The sequence below is a fragment of the Miniopterus natalensis genome, chromosome X (assembly GCF_054644295.1).
Source record: "Miniopterus natalensis isolate mMinNat1 chromosome X, mMinNat1.hap1, whole genome shotgun sequence".
NCBI lineage: Eukaryota > Metazoa > Chordata > Mammalia > Chiroptera > Miniopteridae > Miniopterus > Miniopterus natalensis.
In genome coordinates this window covers 93,769,962-93,792,326 of record NC_142103.1, presented here as the reverse complement: position 1 = coordinate 93,792,326, position 22,365 = coordinate 93,769,962, and the positions used below count along the sequence as shown (strand labels likewise).

The 22,365-nt window shown below is 43.2% G+C and overlaps 1 protein-coding gene across 6 annotated transcripts in view; it reads right to left on the bottom strand.

The window, feature by feature from the left end:
• The window catches only part of ACOT9 (acyl-CoA thioesterase 9), a 28,201-nt gene extending 7,270 nt beyond the window's left edge, over positions 1 to 20,931 (bottom strand). For 2 of the 6 annotated variants that reach the window (XM_016215391.2, XM_016215388.2), the window contains exons 1-10: positions 20,784 to 20,931; positions 15,071 to 15,168; positions 14,066 to 14,092; positions 13,169 to 13,214; positions 10,437 to 10,607; positions 10,136 to 10,173; positions 6,248 to 6,331; positions 5,279 to 5,382; positions 3,001 to 3,105; positions 279 to 352 (exon numbers count right to left, since the gene is read on the bottom strand). In XM_016215391.2, the coding sequence (XP_016070877.2) occupies positions 279 to 352; positions 3,001 to 3,105; positions 5,279 to 5,382; positions 6,248 to 6,331; positions 10,136 to 10,173; positions 10,437 to 10,607; positions 13,169 to 13,214; positions 14,066 to 14,092; positions 15,071 to 15,168; positions 20,784 to 20,803 (767 nt within the window). In that variant the 5' untranslated portion in view covers positions 20,804 to 20,931. The remainder of the gene's footprint in view (positions 1 to 278; positions 353 to 3,000; positions 3,106 to 5,278; positions 5,383 to 6,247; positions 6,332 to 10,135; positions 10,174 to 10,436; positions 10,608 to 13,168; positions 13,215 to 14,065; positions 14,093 to 15,070; positions 15,169 to 20,783) is intronic. The other 4 variants (XM_016215393.2, XM_016215390.2, XM_016215389.2 and 1 more) reach the window with 3 other exon arrangements.
• Between the last annotated feature and the right edge of the window lie 1,434 nt (positions 20,932 to 22,365).

Sequence of the window (22,365 nt, the reverse complement as noted above, 5' to 3'; positions counted from 1 at the left end):
AATGGTAGTGTAGTTATTTAAGAAAATGTCCTCATTTTTAAAGAGACGCCTACACCAAAGTATTTAGAGGTGAAATGTCATTATGTCTGGGATTTGCTTTAAAACATTATAAAGAAAATAACAGACTTAGAAACAACAGGTGAAACAAATATGACAAAACTGTTCAGACTCATGTCTACGTGATGGGCACATAGACATTCATTATGTTTTTCTCTCCGGTGTTCTGTATGTTTGAAATTTTCCAAAATAAAGAATTAGGAAAAAAAAATAACAGTTACCCCTTATTTTCAGAATCACGAGCCACCATTACAAAAGTTGCTTCCAAAACAGGAGAAAATTCACTGCCATGTAACTAAAACAAAGGAAAGAAAATGCAGATGTAAGAAATGCATTTCCTGGGAAGATCTACGACAATTCTAACAGACAGTGTGCGTGCTTTGAGAAGGGCTGCCATTCAAAAAAGAGAAGCTGTGGTACCTTTACACCATGGGACACTATGCGGCGGTGAAAGGGGTCTCATCCACTGAGACGGCATGGAGGGACATGCAGAGTATTATGCTAAGCGAAATAAGCCAGTTGGAGAAAGACAAGTATCACAGGATCTCACTTATATGCGGAATCTAATGAAACAAAATAAACTAATGAACGAATAGTTCCAGAGACATGGAAGCATGCAACAGATTGAGGGATCTCAGAGGGAAGGGGGTGCGGAAAGAGATTAACCAAAGAATTTACATGCATATGTGCATAACCCATGAGCACAGACAATAGTGCAGTGAGGCCTGGGGCGAGGCAGGAGTCGGGTGGAGGGGACCAGTAGGGGGGAAATGAGGGACGTCTGTAATACTCTCAACAATAAAGATAAATTTTTTAAAAAAGAAAGTAAAAGAGAAGAAGTGCATTCGTGAACCACCAGCTGCTGAGTTGTCAGGCACAGAATTACGCTCTGGGTGGGGATGGCAGTGTGACCAGGAGCCTGTGGTCTAGCAAGAGAAAGACACCCAAAATCCCAAATGGTGCACTGAATGAAATGCTGGGATGGACATGAATTACAGGCTCTGGAGCTGTGCATGACAGGAACCCAACGGCAGGGGTCACAGAGGGACCTTCTGCATCATTTCACTGTCCCGCTTCATGCAGAACTCGGGCTCCCTTCAGGCCTACCTGTCCTCACAATGGCACACAGAGCCAGGCGGGCGTCCCGCTGCTCTCATAGATATTAGCAATGCCAAGGACCTTCGGTGTGCCAGCTACCAGCACATGTTTGTGATTCCTTAGCCGAGCACAGGGGCTCCCAAGGGGTAAGATCCGTGGTAATTCTGTGGATTAAGCTAAATACTCACAATGCACAAGTCTCTGACGTTTGAAGGTGTTTCTTGATCTCATAGAAGTCTGTACGTCCAGGACAATCACATCATAAAGTCCTATCATAACCTGAGGGTACATTCAGCTCCTTCCTCAACACTAGTCATCACTAATGCCTGTTCAGGCCCTATTACCTCCCCCCACAACTTTCTTCTAGCATCTGCTCTAAGCCTGTTGGCCCTGTGTAGAAAGAGCCTTCCGCCACAGAACCCAGGCTCCTCTCCCGTTGTTCCCAAGTGCTCCCTCATACCCACTCCTTTCTCCCTAGCCACGGCTAACAACTCAGAGGTCCTAGAAGGACCATGCTGCCCAATACCTCCGCTCCATGTCTTTGCCTGATGCCTTCCGCACTGCTGCATTCGTCACAAACCACTCCTCCCCGGCCCACAGAGCAAATACTCAGCCCTACTCCCCAGGCACAGCTAATCATTCTCTCCTTTGTTTGCCAGCTAAATGGAAACAATGTCCTCTCCTGACAGTGGTTCTCACTCCCATAGGGGGCATTTGGAAATGTGTAGGGCTGATCTGGGTTGTCAAATAACTCGAGAGACATTACTAGCAGGATGGGGGCAAGCAAAGAGCTGAACACTTCACAATGCCGGGGACAGTCCTGCAGAACAAAGAATTTCCCCACATACAATGCGAATAGTGTCCCTGTTGAGAAATGCTGCATAATACTTACTATCCTATGCCACAATCATTTATTTACGTGGCTGCCTCTCTGCTACACTATGAGTTCCTTGAGTTCCTTGAGGACAAAGACCATTTTCATTCACATTTGTACCCCAAGCACTTAGTACAAAGACTGACAGATAACAGATACCTGATCAATGACTGCCAATGTACAAATCGAGGCAGTAATTATTGAGGACTACCAGAATGTAAACGCCAAGAAAATGGAACTGTTTTGCTCTCGGCTGTATACCTAGCACAGAAAGGGCGTGCAATAAGGAATGTTAAATAAGTGAATGTGAGGAAGTGGGCTTGGTGACTCACACCCAGATCCTGTTGTTGAGAAGCATATGGTCTAGTGGAAGAGAAAACATGTTCCTACGCAGCTCTGAGGAGCAGAGATTAGCAGGTCAGAGAACGGGTACTGAGGAAGGCCTCCTGGGGGGAACAGGTACTGTGAGCTGGGAGGACCGGGAAAGGATTCGAGCATGGCGTGACCAGGGAGCACAAGTGGAATGCGGATGTGCAGAGCCAGAACACAAGGCTTTCAGGCAAAGAAAAAAGCGTAAGCAACGATACTCAGCCACTTGCTCGCTGTTTACATTATGACTTATTAAAACGAACAGCTACTGGCGCCAAGTATTGGGAATGCAAAAAGGAACAACTCCCTGCTCTTAGGACGCTCAGTGTCCAGGAGTGAGCTCTAAGAAGGTATATAAATGATGCTGGAGGGAATCTCGGCCGAAAGGTCCACTGGAGCTAGTTTAAGGAGGACCTTGGAATCCTAACCAGCCAAAGTTTAGATTTGAATGCACAGATAACGGTCAAGGTTTTGGAAAAGGACAGTGATGTGATTTAAGATCAGCTCTGGAAGATCTAGCTGATAAAAATGTACAAAATGAACAGAGGGTGAGACAAAGCTAGAGGTAGGCAGACTAATCAAAAGACAGTTCAGGTACTCACACCAGAGGCAGTGAGGGCTTGAATGGAACACGGGCCAAGGGCAAGGGGGAGAAAGGACCCTGGTGAGTTGCTGAAGGTGGTGAATTTGCAAGACTTGGCAGAAGGCTGCAAATGAAAGGGAAAAACTTAAGCTGTCGCAAAGGTCTGGAGCTGAGAAACCAGGTGGCAACAGGGAAAAGCCAAAGGAAGGTCAGGATTAGAAAGGAAGCTGACACACTCAATTCGAAACACACTGGAGCGGAGGCAGCAAGAGCCCATGTAGGGGGAAATATAACAGGTACTCAGAAAGGTAGGTCTGAAGGTCAAGCCCAGAACAGAGATTTGGGACCATCTCCATAGCAACAGAAAGAAATTAAAATTATTGTCACCACTAGATTAGTGGTCACTGTGTGACAGGCAACGTACCAAGTTCTTCATATGGGTGGGCTGTTTCCCATTTCACCTGTACCACACCATGTAATGTGGTACTGTTTCCACGTTGCACTTGAGAAAACAGAGGCTCGGAGAAGTAAGTGATTTACCCACGGTCGTGTGGCTAATAAGCAGCAGAGTTGGGATTTGAACCTTAGTGCACCCAAACCAGAGGCACCGATCGCCAAGCTCCTTTCCGGAATGGAAAGGATCACTCAAGTAACAAGTTATGCAAAACAGCCAATGAGAAATGCAAATTTAAAACAAAAGTTTGTGACAAAGGAAGGGATGGGGGGAATAAATGGTGATGGAAGGAGACCTGACTTGGGGGGGGAACACACAATACAGTGTGCAGATGGGTTGTAGAATTGTGCACCTGAAACCTCTCTAATTTTGGTAACCAGTGCCACCCCAATAAATTCAACAAAAAAGAAAAACAAATAAAAGTTGTACTTGCCTGATACTGATTTTCATTGGCTCTGTCCCCTCAATAATTCCTGTATCTCTTTTGCAACCTACTTGTCCAAGATTCAAACTGTCAAGATCCGCTAGGAAGCTGGTCCTATGCCAGCAATCTGTTGCGCGTGGCACTGAGCAGGCTAGAAATCAACCATGAGGGTTTAAAAAGTATGTGGGCAAATCACACAGCATCCCCAACGGCTTTATTGTGTTTTGTTTTAAAAACGGTATTACTATCAGCTAGAGCTACAAAGCAGGTACAGAAGCCAACTGCTTACATAGAGCGTCAAATACAAAACCACTTAACTCTTTTGACAAATAACTTGAATTACTGCAGAGCAACCTTCAGACTTTTTCCCAAAGGTGAAGTGTTTTATAATTCCCTAACGGAAAAAACAGTGCCTGAAAAACAGGCCTGCTGAATACCCTGGCATAACCGAATAAATCATTCTTAAGTAAGTTTTCATAACGAAATCTTGGACATACGCTGAATTATTTGATTTCTGTGCCATTATCCTCTTTGAGGTAGTTTTTCTTGTCAAATATTTTCATTTCTTTGTAATAGCTATTCTGTGTTTCGCTCATTAGAGGGGCCATTCCTAACTGCTCTAATAGTCTGTGTGACTGTTCTGAGTTGAACTGTATCCCCCAAAAAGATATGTCTAAGTCCTAACCCTTGGTATCTATAAAGGTGACTTTATTTGGAAATAGGGTCGTTGCAGATATAATCAGTTAAGATGAGGTCATACTGGAGTAGGGTGGGCCCTAATCCACTATTACTGATGTCCTAATAAAAAGAGAAGAGGCACGGAGACACAGATACACAAAAGGAAACGCCATGTAACAATGGAGGCAGAAATTGAAGTGCTACAGCTACAAGCCAAGGAATGCCAAGGACTGGCAGCAAACTACCAGGAGCTGGGCAGAAGCAAGGAAAGACTTTCCCCTCCAGGTTTCAGAGACAGCATGGTCCTGCAGAGACCTCGATCTTGGACTTCTAGCCGCCAAAATGTGAGACAATTAAGTTCTGTTGCTTTATGCCCCCTGCTTTATGGTACTTCATTACGGCAGCCCTGGGAAACTAACACAGTGACCGACCCCATTCATGCCTAACGTAACTCAGACTTCTGCTAAACTCTCTGGGCAAAAGCAGAAACAAGTACCTTAACACAGAGCTGAGATGATCTGAAAGTAATAAATGCTAAACATAAGCACCCAGTAATCTGTCAGTCTTTGTCCAGGAGGGGGCTGTTGGTAACCCACCATCCGCGTGGTGTGCGCTCACACTGGCTTTTCTCGAAGAGGTGAGCTGCAAACCTGCGCGTGGGCACCTGGGAAAGTGAGCTTTTCCTTCGCTAAGACTAGCGGGCTGCACCGGACAAGGGAACCAGCGCTGGGCGCTACGCACCTGGAACATCTGCATCTTCACCTCCATGGAGGTCTTCCCAACCCAGCTCACGTGGCCGCTCAGCTTGATGTCCTGTTCCGGGCTTAAGCTCTTCTTACACATGTCTGCGAAACACAAAACCAACCTGACCACCCGGCCAGGAGGGCTCAGCGGCTTGAGCGTTGGCCTAGGATCCAGGAAATCACGGTTCGATTCCTGGTCAGGGCACAGGCCCGGGTTGTGGGCTCGATCCCCAGCAGGGGGCGAGCAGGAGGCAGCCGATCAATGACTCTCTCATCACTGATTTTCTCTCTCTGTCTTCCTCTCTCTGAAATCAATAAAGATATATTTAAAAAAAAACACACACACAAAAAAACCAACCTGACTTCACCCCATGCCCCAAAGTTTCCATGCTACAAATGGCCAATTTCATTTGAAATGTTGGTAAATTCCACTACATTTCTTTTTTGTCTTCCAAAAATAATGACTTTTTTGACATACAAAAGAAATTTATAATATCTTTTTTTCAAAAAAAAAAAAATGTAGACAATGCAAAGAATATAAAAAATAAAACTGGAACCACACAAAATCCTTCCACCAGAAGATAATTTCAATAAATATTTTGGTATATAGCATTCTAGACATTTCCACATGCATTTATACATAAAAATGCCCCCAGAAAATTCTAATCTCAATAACATCTTGTAATTAAATTGGTAGTTACAGGATAGTCATGGGGATGTAAAGTACAGCATAGGGAATATAGCCAATAATACTGTAATAACTGTGTGTGGTGCCAGGTGGGTACAATATTTATCGGGATGATCACTTAGGAAGTTTTATAATGTCTAATCACTGCAGTGTACACCTGAAACTAATATATTATAGGTCAACTGTAATTGAAAAATAAAACACGATTTAAATTTTTAAAAAATTATACCTCGTAATTATTAAGAATTCTAAGTATGCATAGAATATAATATTGCTTACCAATTTTGTCCACCAGGGCTGTAACTATTGATAAAGGAGACATCTTAGCTGAATGAATTTTGGTGTGCATGTAGCAAATAAGAACTGTAGGAAAACAGAAGAGAGCCAAATAAAGGCAAAGTAAAATTATTTCTCAACATCTACAATTCACTCCCTGAAATCTATAAAAAGTCTTATCTTGTTTTGAAGACCCACACCCACCCCCCCATTCCACTGGTGGTCTTATCCTAGGACCCAAGACTTTCACACATTGAAGAGATCTGGGGATCCTCTAATCTAACTGCCCGATCAGTTTTAGATTTGGTGAGGTAATGGAAGCCCAAAGGCCAGGCCCACCAGGTGGCTTGTCACCACTCCACAGAGACACAGTGCCTAAGTCAGAAAAAGACCCCAGCACATGAGTCTGGCGGCATCAAAAGTCTTCAGAAAAGAAAAACAATCACAGGGACTCAGCCACCTGTTTTCCTCCTGACTCTTTCTTAATCATGAAGCAATTAATTCGCTCTATCAACTCGTTGAAAGTTGTATTATACTTCTGTGTCTAATGGCCTCCCCACTTCCCCCATGATTCATTCAAATGTGTATCATCAGCCCTGAGGACTGGATTAGTGCTCAATAAGTATTTACTCCATGACAATAAATTCTTCCATCCATGCTCCTGCTAAAAGGATGTATTGGGGGAATGAGAGGCTAAAGGCAAAGAAACTCCCTTTCAAAGCCTTTGTGGTACCCAGAAAAGAAACCATATACGTCTGACCTATGGCAATAGTAGTGGAAATGAAGAGAACAGAAAAGATCCGAGAGCTTAAGGAGGAGGGACACTTGACAAGACTTGACTAAAGCCAGGTTTCCAGCTGGCGTGAATGAAGATGGTGCACCGCCTGCTGAAAAGGAGGGTGCGAGAAGGGGAGATGGGGCTGTCTGCTGCGTGCTATATTCGAGAAGCCTGTCTGAATGAAGACATCTGGGAGATAGGACAAACTGGTCTGGGACTCAGAAAAGCAAGCCAGGAGATGTGCCTTCCTAAGTATTCCCCAAACTGAGACCAACTAAAGCATGGGGAGTAAATGAGATAATTTCTAGAGAATACAGAGATAACCAAAAAAAGGGCGGAAGGCAAAACCCTGAGGATAACTGACATTTAAGGGATCAACAGCGACAGAGGAGCCTACATGGAAGACTAGGAAGGAGCAACTGGAAGGGCAGGAGGAACTGGCACCAATGCCCAAGGACAAGGCTGACAACAGAAGCAGCTGCAAAGGGGCTGAAGAGCCCTGAAGAGCACCCAGTAGATCATGCAATCAGGGAGCCAGTGGAGAGCTTGGCAGGAGCAGTTCAATGGCAGAGGAGCAGAAGCCAGAACACGGCAGGTTGGGAAATACCAGGAGGTCAAGGGTAGAGGCAATGACAATAGTATGGGGAAGGCCTGGGGGCGGGGCAGATGTGGGGTGGAGGGGATCAATGGGGGGGAACGTCTGTAATACTTTCAACAATAAAGAGAAATTTAAAAATAAATAAATAAAAATTTTGTTTAACAAAAAAGGGTAGAGGCAATGAGAGCAAATGCATTTTGTCTAGTTCTTTCCAGAAAGTTAGCTCCGAAGTGAGGGAGAGAGTGTTACAGGGAAGGGGATTGTGCCTGTTTTTCATTTTAAGATAAAAGAGACTTAAATATATGATAAAGCAAGTTCCTTGAAGACATGGAAAGAATAGAATCAAGTAAACAGGGGAAGGTGATTGGCATCAACAGGGGCTACTGAGGAGAAAGCCAGGGAGTGGCAGGGGAGTTTGCATATTTAGGGACACTTAAGTAAATCAAAGTCAAGTATGTGTGTGTATAATTTTTTTAAAGGCCAATAAGAAATTTTAACCCGGTTTATCTAATCTGAAGACAAAAGTAGCTAGGTGTAAGGCTAACAGTGGACCTACGTCTATATTTTTAAAGTTATCAGAGCCTTCTTAAAGCCCTTTCCCATAGTTCAGTCTACAAGGCATTAGGCAGGAGCAAGCAGCGTGGCCCAGAGTAGGGTGCTGAAAGCCAAGGGGGGTCAGGAGAACACGCAGAAAGGCAACAAGAGTAATGGCCCAGCAGTGTACCCTGAGCACAAGGAGGAGAGTGACCTGCAGAGGGGACCTGGCATGGAATAGAACCCCAGTGAGGTGAGGGGAGCGTCCATGAGGGGCTAGGGGTGGCAAAGGTATGAAATTGGCTACATCCAGTGGAACTGATCAAGTAAGTAGATGTATTAAGAATAATGGAGCCAGTTGGAAAAGGAACTTATAAATATGAAAGGGGAAGAAAAAAGAATGAAATTGTGGTGCTGAATTGGAACTATCAATGTGAACTCGTGGTTTCCAGACAGAGAGACAGACAGATAAACACAGAGGTAAATGTGTGCATGTGCATATATTCCCCAGCTCATTCATTGAAAGGGCATGGGAGCAGTCATACCCCACCAGCAAGGACCACTCAGCTCCCAGCACCCAGATCATGGTTCCTAAATATCATTCTCCAGCCCAGCCGGTGTGGCTCAGCGGTTGAGCATCGGCCTATGGTCCAGGAGATCATGGTTAAATTCCTGGTCAGGCCACATGCCTGGGTTTTGGGCTCAATCCCCAGTAGGGGGTGTGCAAGAGGCAGCCGATCGATGATGTTTCTCTCTCATGGATGTTTCTCTCTCTCTACCCCTCTCCCTTTCTCTCTCTTTAAAAATCAATCAATCAATCAACCAATCAATCAATATTATTCTCCATTAAAAAGAACCAGGGCTCCTTGGAGATTTGACTGATTCCAGGACTAGAGCAGGGAAAGTACAAATGAACCTAGAACATCTTGCCATGCCAGAAAGACAGGAAGTGCTCAAAAAAAGATAGGACACATCAAAAGAAAAACCAAAAACCAAAAAAGCCAGCTTGAAGGGACTAGGGCAGTCCTGGGACAATTTGAATATCAAAATAGATGATAGTAACACATTATAACCTATTCAATAAAATAGGAAGCCCTGATGTTGATTTTAAAGTGGTAAGTTGAAAGTCTGATGAGGAATAGGATATTTACAAGGTCCCAAAGTACCTCCCTACAAGGTATCTATTAGTTACAAAGGGGAAAAGAATAACTTTATAGCAAAGAAGCCTGGCAGACACCACCTTCAATAAGGAATCAAAGTTAACATCACAGTCGTGGGGCAAATAAAAATTATGCACCACTCGACAAGATGCAATAAGAACACGGCATCCCTTTGTGACATTCCTGCCAGAGATGCATGTTGGGGAAGCATCAAACAAACCCAGACGGAGAGAAATCCGACAAAAGACGTAACCTATAACCTTCAAACGTGTCAAGGTCATGAAAGTCAGAGAAGACTGAGGAACTATTCCTGACATGACAACTACATGCAACATGTGATACAGAGCTGGATCCTTCCCCTATAAAGTCCCACTGGCAAAAGTTGAATGGGGTCTGAGGACTGGACGGTCTAATGTACCAGTGTTAATGTCCTGCCATCGAGGGTTGCACTGGGGTTCTGCAGGAGAAGGTCCTTGTTTGTAGGAAACAGACATGAAAATATTGGGGGGAGGGTGCATGCCAGCAACATACTCTCACAAGATTCAGGGAAGAACAATTCTTTGTACTTGTTTGCAACTTTTCTATAAATTTGACTTTTAAAAAAGTTAGTAGAAAGGGGGATTAATCAGATTCTAATTGTTCAGTAGGAATCTACATTTTCAGGAAAGATTATGACAATTCAGAGGTAGCAGCCCTTCTTTTTCTGCTCTTTTACAATATCCTCACCTGTGCAAGTTAAAGAATAAAAAATCCCTTTCTAGCCATAGGCTTCAATATATAGCTCAAAGTTTCTATTTAGAAATACTAAATAATACCAGTACCTCCTAAGCTGTCAAGGTCCTCAAGAATCCTGCCAAATCTGTGAAACAAAGAAAACAGGGATTAAATGAAAATCATGATGATAGCCCAGTAAAAATAAATAACATACTTTGGGGTGATGAAAATGTTTTATAATTAATTGTGGTGATGGTTGGACAGCTCTGGGAATATACTCAAAACCACAGAATTCCACGTTTTCAATAAGTAAGTGGTATGGTGTGTGAATTATATCGCAAAGTTGCAATAAAGAAAGGAAATGAAATAAAGACAAATAAATAACACAAATAAAAATAGTGCTGTTACCTTACGGTGTTTTGAACAGTCAAATATTTCTCTCTTAGTTCAGGCTGACTGCCCAAAGGCAAGAGAACTTCGACATAACTGTCCTTCATTTTCCTAGGTGGCAGTGCTTCCTGTGACTTCGCCAAAATACTATGAAGTAATTTTCTTTCCTCCATTGCTTTCACATGGTCTCTGAGAAGAAAGGGTGAAAGCTTCATGAAACACAGGAGCAGTGCTGTCCCACAATTCCAGGGACATACAGGCCAAATAAGCACCATCCAAGGAGGAGAGCAAAGGTCTGGCCCTACTTCATCTCCTCTCCCTTCCCTCCCTTCGCACCTGCTACTTGGTGAAATGAAAATTTTTGGTTAAAATTTCTTAGGCTAGTAGATAAGAAAAGCATACTTGTAAGTGTTATGGACATACCCAAATGAACCATATATTCACCCTCACCAAAAAGTGTATTTAAGCCCGGCCGGGCGTGGCTCAGCAGTTGCGCATCGACCTAGGATCCAGGCGATCGGGGTTCAATTCCTGGTCAGGGCACATGCCCACATTGTGGGCTCGATCCCCAGCGGGGGACGTGCAGGAGGCAGCTGATCAATGACTCTCTCATCATTGATGTTTCTCTCCCTCTCCCTTCCTCTCTCTCTGAAACCAATAAAGATATTTTTTTTAAAAAAAGTATTAAAAAAAGTGTATTCAAATCATAGAATATTTGAAATCAAATTAAAAATACAGAGATGGACACAATAAGGTACATACACATATGGGTTAAGGAACAGGGCACTGAATTCCATATTCCCATTTCTCACCTTGACAGTGCTCATATTCTCCCTCCCTCTCCCCCTCCCCCCACTTCAATTTCAGGAAAAAGAGAGGGGGGAAAATGGAGTACATCCAAGAGAAGTATAGAAGGCAGAGCAAAAGGAAAGAGCAAGAGAACACGAGCAGACAGAAAGAAAACGATGAAACAGTTAAGGTGGAAGAGGAGAGACAAGGGAATAGGAAACTAAAATGTTGACAATAGCATTAAATAAGGTGTCTCTTTAAGCTTCACTTGTGAAGTATTTATTATTGCCGGAAAGGTTTAGCCTGCAAAAAACACAGGGGATAGAGGAACGAGTTAAATGGCACCAGGTGAATCCAGAATGTGGCCCATTCTACAAGACAAATGGCTTAGCCTCTTTTTTTCCTTTAATCCTCTCCCGAGGATATTTTTTCCATTGCTTTTCAGAAAGAGTGGAAGGGAAAGACAGACACAGAGAGGGGGGGGGGAACATCAATGTGAGAGAGACACATCAATTGGTTGCCTCCTGCACTCACCCTGACCAGGACCAGGGATCGAGACTGCAACCGAGGTACGTGCCCTTGGTCGGAATCGAACCCGGGACCCTTCAGTCCACAGGCCGACACTCTAACCACTGAGCCAAACTGGCTAGGGCTTGGCCTCTTTAAAGTCAAGCTCATGGTGATAAAAGGGAGAGAGGGATAACTCTATTATTCTAGATTAGGGGAGACTAAAGAGTCGTAACCACCAAATACAATATACAATCCTTTATTGGATCTTGATGTTTTTTAAAAAGCTAGACTCACGTGTAAAACCAGGCATTCTGGGGAAGTGATTTTAGAAAAACAAAGAAAAGCTATAAAAGACATCTGGGGGGAAAAGACATTTGAGGAACAGTTGAGGAATTATGAATATAAATGCATAATATACTATTAGGAAATTACTATCAATTTCTGTATGTAACGTCTTGCTTGTTGGAGATACATGACTACTGATTTTCTTACATAGGAGAATATGTTTATTTATTGGAGATGTGTGCTGAAGTGTCATGATAACTACAATTAACTTAGAAACAGTTCAGCAAATATGTGTATACTGGCAAATCTGGAAGAAGGTTAGTAAGCATCCAATCCAGATGGTGGGGACATAGGTATTCTTTTTCCTAGGTTTCAGTAAATTGAAATTTTCCTATAAAGAAGTCATTAGATGATTTTTATACCAATAGATTATTTTTATTTATTTGAGAGAGAGAGAGAAAAAAACATCAATTTGTTGTTCCACTTATGTATAAATTAACTGGTTGATTCTTGTATGTGCCCTGACCGGGGATCAAACCTGCAACCTTGGTGTATTGGGATGACACTCTAACCAACTGAGCTACCCAGCCAGGGCGCCAACAATAGATTATTGTATGTCTAGTGATCACTTGTACTTTTTATCTCATTTTAGCCTCAAAATTCTGTGTACCAAGTGGAATGTTATCCTATTTTACAGCAGGAAAATACTGAAAGAGAAAGACTTATGGGAACCTGGTTAATTGTGAGGTAACAAGAAGCAATAAAGGAGTCAGGCTGCATGAAATAGAAAAACCGGGAAACTTGGGTTCGAGTCCCAAACCCTGATAATTGTTCAATCTCTCTGGGTTTCCATTTAATCATATGCAAAAAAAGGGATAGGAACATGTACCGTAAGCCTTTCACAAGTCTTATTGAGAACCAGGAAGGTAATATACCTGAATGCACTTTGAAAAATGTGGAATACATGTAAACGACATTATTTTATGACGACAATGCATCAACTGATGAATACGTTGGAATGTTGATCTTCTCCCTCAAGTGAAAAAGCCTCTCAACCCATTTTCGTACACAGGGCCCCCCATCCCTACAATGAGGCCTTCAACTGAGCCTAAGTACAGCCCAGCACACCACTTCAGGGATGAAAGAGTGAATACATGAGTGCATACCTCCAGTTTGTGGATGCTCCTACTATCTCCCGCAACTTATCTCGAACTGAAAAAAAATAGAGAGGTTACCCCTAGAAACAAAGAAATATCAGAACTGAAATAAGGCAACAAGCATAAGAACTATGAAAAGTGATTCATGCCCTCAAAAGCTTTAAAGAGCCCAGCTGACATGGCTCAGCGGTTGAGCATCAACCTAGGATCCAGGAGATCGTGGTTCGCTTCCCAGTCAGGGCACATGCCCGGGTTGCGGGCTCGATCCCCAGCAGGGGGCGTACAGGAGGCAGCCGATCAATGACTCTCATCATTGATGTTTCTATCTCTTTCCCTCTGCCCCCTCTCCCTTTTCTCTGAAATAAATAAAGATATATATTTTTTAAAAAGAAAGCTTTAAAACCCCTGAATTTCCAGTTAATGCCACAAAAATAGTTCAAAGAAGGGTTCAGGCCTCTGCTTCCTGAAAATGTGAAACCACTATTGTCTCCTTAATGCAGAAAAGAATACCCTTGTGCCAATCACTAGGGTTTACATAAGCAAAAGAAAAAAGGTGACTCCGGCTCTTCATGGGATGGGGCTATATCAGTGCCAGTAGGAGTCCCTTTATGATGGAGATATTATGAACAGAATCCCCACCCATCTTCTTTAGGCAGTAGATCAAATTACTTAGTTCAGGGACTAAAAATAATATCCAAATCTGAACACCATTCTAATTGATTTCTCATATATTTACATTATCCTAATTGTTAGAAAAGCTTAAGCCAGAAAAATGAATCAAAGATGTAAATCAAGGAAAGGAAAGAATGCAATTTAATTTTAGTTAACACCCACTGCCCAAAGGTGGAAGAAAGAATTAGCGTAAAAAAATAATTAAGCACTTAGTTGATACTAATTACCACACACCATGGTTCACGTGTATAGGTGAAGACGCTATATGAATAAAGGGAAAATAAATGAGATTAGCGGTAGTAATTCAAAACTAAAAAATAAGTCTACAGGATTTCAAATGTGTTTGTTGAGTTTATGAGGTTTTTTTCTAGAAACTAAAAACTTATATTCTAGTTACAAGAAATTAATGGTCCTTCAATAACTAACTGATCAGAACTAAATATGGTTAGATTAACATGAAAAACATGGTTGATTTTTCTGTCAAACAATTGTTATATGCCATAAATTTGGTGCAAGCTCTAATTACAAATAAATCATAGAGAACTAAAAAAATAATTAGTAAATTTAGTCTTCTTTCTGATATTTTTTCCTCCTGAGTTCCTTAAATAAAAGAATGAACAGAAAGTACTTGGAACACTATATAGACTATTGATGCTCGCTAACATAAAATGATTATTACTAGTTTAGTCAGTGTAAGAGGAAAGGCCAGGGCTGAGGGCCAAGAAGTAAAGTAGAATTTTAAATTACATTTATACATATATATTTATGTGGCCCCTTTAAAGAAGCCACAATTTTAATTACAATGAGTACTACTAAATTGATAAAGACATCCATAATTTGCATATCAGGTTAATAATTGAAATTAACTTCAATTAAACATGGATTAAACAGGGCCCCTCTAACAAAGTTGTGTACTAGGAGTGTTTAGTTGGTACAATTGAAGTGCCCATTCCTTACTTATGCACTAGATTTCTTTTTTCCGTGTCTTCCTCTTCAGTACCTACACACTGGAAGTAGAAATCATTTAACTAGAAGAACTCAGTCCTCGAGGTTCCCAGGAACCAAAGCTCAAATTCTGAATGTGATCTCTACCCACAGCTATCCTGGTCATTTTTTAATGAGGAGTTTATGAAAGATCTGTTAGCATACCTCATTTGCCCTAAAGTATCTATCTATATGCCTCCCACATAAAACAGGGTTTTAACCACATAAGCCTAAAAAGTAAACCTCCATGCTTGCCTTCATGAATGTGGAAGACACTCTGTTTTTCAGGATTCTGTAATCCTTGAGTCAGTCCTCTGCCAGGAGTAAGCAGCCCCCTGTTCAAGGTAGAAAGCCTACAAAACAAGAATAAACACATTTAGAGGAGATTCCACGGCTTCTTCCCTGGCAACCCCAAAGACCTGTGCCTCCTCCCAGAGCAGTTGGCCGTCCCACATCCTTAGCACATAGTCATGCGCTGAATAACAACATTTCGGTCAACGACAGACCGAATATACGACAGTGATATAGCATATAGCCTAAGAGTGTAGTAGGCTATCCCATCTAGGTTTGTGTTGTGTAAGTTCACTCTATAATGTTTGCACAACGACATGATCACCTAACGAGGCATTTCTCAGAATTGCCCGTCGTTAAGCAGTGCATGACTATAGTGTATATTGTCTTGCAGGGGTCTGTACTTGTTTCTCAAGTGTATGCATATTTGCATATGAGGCTACTCCATAAATCATCTCCAACTAGAGTAAACATTTTTTTAATTTTTCAATTACAATTTACATTCAATACTATTTAGTATTAGTTTCCGGTGTATAGCATAGTAGTTAGACAATCATATACTTTCTAAAGTGTTCCCCCTGCTATTTCTAGTACCCACCTGGCTGATACATAGTTATTACAACAATATTGACTATATAGCTTTGCTGTACTTTACATCCTGTGACTACTTCGTTACTACCAATTTGTACTTCTCGGTCCCTTCACCCTTACCACCCAGTCCCCCAAACCCCCTCCCCTCTGGCAACCACCAGTCTCAGAGTAAACATTTCTTTTTTTCTTTTTAAAAATATTTTTATTAATTTTAGAGAGTGAGGAAAGGAGTGGGGGTGGGGGGGAGAGAGGAGGGGGACATCAATGTGAGAGCAAATCCCAGCTGCTTCCTGCATGTTCCCTACTGGGGGCCGAGCCTGCAGCTGGGGCATGTGCCCTGACCAGGAATCGAACCAGCAACCTTTTGATACACAGGACAACACCCAACCAACTGAGCCACACTGGCCAGGGCTCAGAGTAAACATTTCTTGAGAGCAGAGAGCAATTAGGTAACTACAAAATACATAAAAGATATCAACCATGTTTAATGGATTTGTTCTTGCTTTCTATTTTATTAGCTTCAGAAGCCCAGAATCGATTTGGTAGTGAGTAAATAAATTACAAACATTTATTTTGTTCATTATCACACCGTGTTTCCTCAATAGATAAGCTAAACCCAATTATAAGTTAATAGACTTTGAAAACAGAATTAACCCTTTCCAGACTCAAAGACAGTATTTATTGCACTTAGGCAGAAATTTCCTGATCCCCAATGAATTAAAATAAAAGCTATTTATCCAAATGTGCCTACCCTATTCTTCCAAAATAAGTTATTTAAGTTGGCTGACTCCTAACCATATACTATCATCTCACTAGTAACACACATATAATATCAGAGATTGACAAATTGATCTGTTAAGAGCACAGGTGAAGAAGGTAAGAGATTGAAGAGGTCAAGAACCCTAAACACAGTGGTTCCTCGGTTTTCGAACGTCTCCATGGATGAGCATTTCAGGTTACAAATGCTGTAAACCCAGAAGGAAATGCTTCAGTTTTCGCACCCACCTCGGGAGTCGAACATGCCTCACGGCTTCCACGCAGAGCAAGATCCTGAGGCCCAGCTGTCGGCTGTTGATCCCTCGGTTTCCGAATGTTTCAGAACTAGAATGGTCTCCCGGAACGGATCACGTTCGAAAACCGAGGTAGCACTGTACTGTTACTCATTCTAGCTCAAGTTACTAGTGAATTCTTACTACCTAATGCCAGAACAAGTGATGACTAACCCCCCCAACAGAAAGTATATTTTGAATTTTCTTTAGAGCCCAACTTCACTATAGATTCCTCTTCAGAATTATATACAGCATTCAGGAAAAGTCTCTGAGTAAAAATATTTGGTAAGATCTACATGTAACTCCTAGCTATCCAGTCATCACACTAGCTGTGATACAATCCCTGCTGGTACACTAAGATCAGAACACTCGCTGCAGTGTTTGGGGTTTTGGTTTTGTGTTTACTCTTTAATCAAATAGCTAATAAGCCTCTCTATCTTATATATTTTGGATTTATTTTTATCACAATAAACTTTCCATTTCTGTACTTGTATATGTATATTAACATTTCAGTCTTCTAAACTCTTGACCTTCTAATTTGCATTTTCTCAGAACATGATCTGAATTTTCTTTTGTTCTCACTATTTCACTTTATGTATTTTCTGTAGGTTCAAATCCCTTATTGAAGGAAACAGTCCTTCAGTCTGCCTTCTCAGAAACTAGCATTCTGTAACTGAATGTATTGTGTTTTAAATAGCACACTGGAGAAAGCGAATATTGTAACAGTGGTGAATTGTAACCCACCCCGCCATTCTTTTGACAGTTTCTATAAATGCTGACTCTGGCTAATATGTAGCTTATAGGCAAACAGCATGTTTGTGTAAGAATCCTGGGAACTAACTTCAGAAGGTATAGACTCTGACCTTCAGCCATCCCAACTCTAGGTGAATTGCTGACCTTCAACCGTAAAACCAGGGTGACGAAAACCAGGATGACGTACACCAGGCCATCACTTGACCAGAACGAACCGTGCTGGTCTACACATAGAGAACTTTTCAACCCCTTTCCTTGACCTCTTTGTTCTGCTACCCCTCTCCCTCCTTATAGAAACCACCGCCTGTACTGAGATGTGAAGATGGGCTTTGGACACTTGAATAAACCTCTTTCCTTTCACCCCACCCCACCCCGGCACCCATCTCACAAGTCTGGCTTTTGTGGCAGCAGGTACTATTAGCTGAAAGAGAAAAAAAAACAAAAACAAAAACAAAAACAAAAAAAACCCATGCCCTCAATAGGTTAATCAGCAATTACAACGAATGCTGTAGACGCTCCCAATATAAGACATGAGACCTGACTCTGCGTAGCTAAATATTTTGAATACTCATCACGAACTAACAGGAGGTATATAACCATCTCACATATTTGGGTAAATATACATATATACAAGCACTGTTGTCTGTTACCCTAAGAAGCAGTATTTTCTGAAGAGTGATGAAAACTATCCCACCCTGCCTGAGAGGTAGTATAGTACGGAGGTTAAGGGCCTGAATAAGCTGTTTGTTAGCAGAGTGACCTTGGGCAAGTTATCTAATCTCTCTGAGCTTCAGTTTCCTCATCTGTAAGATGGGGATATTAATAGTACCTATCCCATAGGACTACCATAAGGATAAAGAAGTTAACACATGCTAAACCCTTAGGAGTGTGCCTGATACACTAACAAGTCCTCAAAAAACCATCAGCTATTACTATTGCAGAAAGTCATGCTCCTCCACAGCCTCCCCTAAAAGTCAGAAAGGAGCAGAAATTTAGAAAGCATAAGCTAGGCACCAAGATGGGCCATCTCTGAGTGGTGAATCGAATAGAGATAGTGAAGGGAGTTGATGAGTACAGAGAAACACTTGGGCCAAATTATTTGGAAAACTGTGGACCTGCAGCCCTGTTCTTTGCACACTGCCTTTAAAAATTTGGAAATATATCCCTGTAACAGAACCAAGGCAAAATTTGAGCACTTTTTAAAAACTTGTTGACTATACTAATCATATATTGGTATAACAAATTTCTATTGCCCTGTGAACATTCAGTTTATGATAACTTTCAATTTAGTATTCTATCTACTGATAATCTAATGAAAACTGGCATATACTATTTCAGGAGGTTCACAGACAACCCCCTTTTGATACCCCCATAAGCCCTTACATTTAAAAATTCTGATTCAGACAAACCTCCTGAAGAACCCGAGGTTCAAAGAAATTAGATGACTTTTCCCAGTGCCAGTCAACTAGATAGAGCCCAGTTCTTCTGACCCTGCTCCCATACATACATGCGTGTACACACACACACACACACACACACACACATGCAGTTGCTCTTTTCACAGTCTCAGCTACTTCCTTTATATATGCAGCAGGGAAGTGGAGGGAGAGGGAGATTGATTAATCACTACCAACACCTGGGTACCCCAGGATAACTGGCTTATTCCCTGATAAGCCTTCAGGAGTTGCAGAGCAAAACCTCTAAGCCTTTAGAAGAAACTCTAAAGAGGCTTCGGGGACACTCAGGCCCTAGCTCTTCCTGACTAAACCTTTCCAATGAAAGGAGACCAAGGAGCCCAACCTTTCCATGGCTTGCTTAGGGAGTCACAGAAGTCACCTAAACGTCTGAACAGAAGTGTCTTGGCTCTGTTCTGGGTCCCAAACTTAGGGTGGGTGTCTAGAAAGAATTTTTAGTACAGTAACAGGCAATGCCACTCATGTCCTTCACTCTGGGAATGCCTCAATTCAGAGACTAAACAAATTCAGGTGGCTCGTTTGTGAGTGGAAAGAAAAGAAGCTACAAAGGTTGCCCACCAGTCAAATAACCTAATCATCTAGGATAGCCCGTATTTATTGATGCACTCTTTCATTAGACACTAAGGGAGTACCTTCTTAAGGTTCAACAAGACTCACAAGAAAGAAACGCAAGTTTATAGGCATTCAGTTCAAAGAAAGAGGACTTCCAAACGGGGAGAGGAGATCAAGAAAGATTTCCTGGGATACGGCACATGAGCAAGACTGTGGAGCTTGTAGAGGGCCTTTCATATTGTGTCCAATGCAAGCTAAAGCCAACTGTGGTCCTTTCAACCTGACTTTCAACCTGTCTTCAAATAGTGTAACAAAGTGTTTTTATTTTTTAAGTGCTATAAACAAGAGATACACACAGAAAGAGAACCTTTCTCAACTGACAGAAAGGTCCACAGGAACAATGAGAGAGAACCAGGACCCCCAAGATAATTGGTGGGGATCAGTGTCAGAACCACTGTGGGCACACCAGAGGGGCCAGGTCACCTGTAGCTGGATGATTCCAGAAGCTAGAACCGTGGGGAGGCCCCTGGGACACAGCCAAGCAGGAAGAACTTGAACAGCTGGAGTGATCCAGTGAAGGGGGTTGGGAGAGAGCCAGATATGCCCACGAATCTAAAGCCTTAGGCCTTAACTGGGCAAGCTGGGATGGTGACTTATACAAAATAGCACCATCTTCGTCCAACTGACCCAACCAAAGCCCCCCACCCTTGCCTTGCTGCTCATTAAAGGTAAAGTTCCAATCAGCACCAGGGGGCCTCGTCATACAATCTTGAGCGCCCAGTAGGGACCCTACAATCCCTGCGCACATTACAACACACTTAAGTCTGAGTCCAAGTAGGCCAAGCACTGAACCCTAAAAATGTCCTCCAAACGAGGGCAAAGGACTGGAAAAGTAATGTGGAACTCCAAATACCAGCTTTCTGACAAGGGGCTACCCCCAAACCACACCCCTGATGAGCAGACGCAAAGGAATTTCAGGGAACACCCAACTTCCTTCCTTCCAGTGCAGCTTCGATTTTAATGTCACACTCAAAGCCAGAAGCTGCTGGGGCGAGGAGCGCGGTGCCCCACCCCAGGCCGGCTGGCCAGGGTCCCGGCGTGGTCGCGGCAGGCGGGCGCCCGTTCCCACGCAGCCTCACTTTCTGCCCCAAAGCCCCCGCATTAGTCCCGCCGCCGCCAGCCCGGTCCATCCGCCCGGGCCCGCTAGCAGTGCCGAAGGCAGGAGTAGGCGCCACGTCAGGCCCCCCAGCCACCTACCGAAGCGCCACACGCCTCATTGCGCTCTGCCGCTGCGCAGGTGACCAGAGACCCGGGCCCCACGCGCCCGTGGGCAGAGGGAAGTAGGAGCAATGGAGACTGCGACAGCGCACGCCACAGCGAGACCAAAGCGCGCTGCCCACGACCGCACCCTGACAGTCAGGCCTCCGGAGGGGGAACCCCCCTGCACCCACGCTGCCGGGGGGCGGGGCCTCCTGCGCCTGCAGCTCAGCTCATTGGCCAGAAACTGGAGCCGTCTCGGTGGCGCTTCCCACTCAATAGGCAGTGCAGCACTTTTCTAACTAGGGGGCCGGCTCAACCGTGCCATTGTTGGTGAAATACAGCGGGGAGCGGTCAGGGTGTGACGTGGGGGCGCAGTGCTGCCAGGGCCTTAGAGCTGGTCTCCGTTACCCCTCTTCGCTGAAGGCTGCGCGACTTTGACTGCAGCGCCTCGGCTCCAGGTCCAGGGTTCTTGCCCTTACCTGTACGTTGGCATCTTCTGGGCAGTTTTCCAAACTACTGAAGCTTGGGCCCCACCCCCTGGAGACTGATTTAGTCAGTCAGGGGTGGGGCCTGGTCTTCCAGAAGTGTAAAGGCGCCGCAGGTTATGCTAAAGGAAGCAAAGGTTGAGAACCACTGACCGAAAGGGGAAAAAATCGTTTCTCTTCTAATCTAGGTCTGCCCCCTAGTGGTGGAGAGTTGGAGATCTTCAAGGTCACAGAGAAATACAAGGTCACAGCTTTAAGATGATTTTACCCTAGGATTTTAGTCTCCATTTCATTCAATGAATTCTTGTGTTTTTTTTATTGTTCAAAATATTATCTATGTCCCCTTTTTTCTCCCATTGCCCCACCCCTCGCACGCACTCCCCTCCCCAGGCCATCAACGAATTCTTATTGAGCTGTTTGCAGTGAGCCAGATATCATTTCAGATGCTGGGGATGCAACAAAGCATAAAAATTCCTGCCTTTGGGGCGCTTACATTCCAGGAAAGGAAAATAAGTCAACAAGCAAGTTAGCAAATAACATTTCAAATGTAGTAGAGCGGTCTAAAGAGGAAATAAAATGAGGTAATGAGGGGACCTTTCAAGATGGTAATTTCCTAGGAGACAGGGTCCATATTGTGTGTTTCTTCTGATACCTCACGCTTAGCAAAAATGTGCCAATTTTAATTAAGCTGGCTTTTTATTATTTTTTAAAATATGTTTTTGTTAGGTGGGCCAGGTACAGGAACCCAAGAACAGAAACTCACCAGGGCAGGAAGCCCCAGATGCCTAAGGGCAAGGGGCAAAAATAAGAACCTGGGACCCCTGATCGTTTTCTCCCTAAAGATTACATCTCGGCCTCAGTTGTATTTCAGCTCCAGGCCCAGATAAGCAGACCAGTGGTGCTGTGGCTGCCTCAGGACCAGCTACATTGACTAATGACCCCCTGCCCTGGCATGGACCAATCAATGGAGACCACAACCCTGAAAGAGCACACCTGGAAAGCTGATGAATATTCTATGAATATTCTAAGATTCATGCCTGCAAGAAAGAGATAAATATGCTCAGGACAAAGGACCCAGATGGAGTTCCCCACCA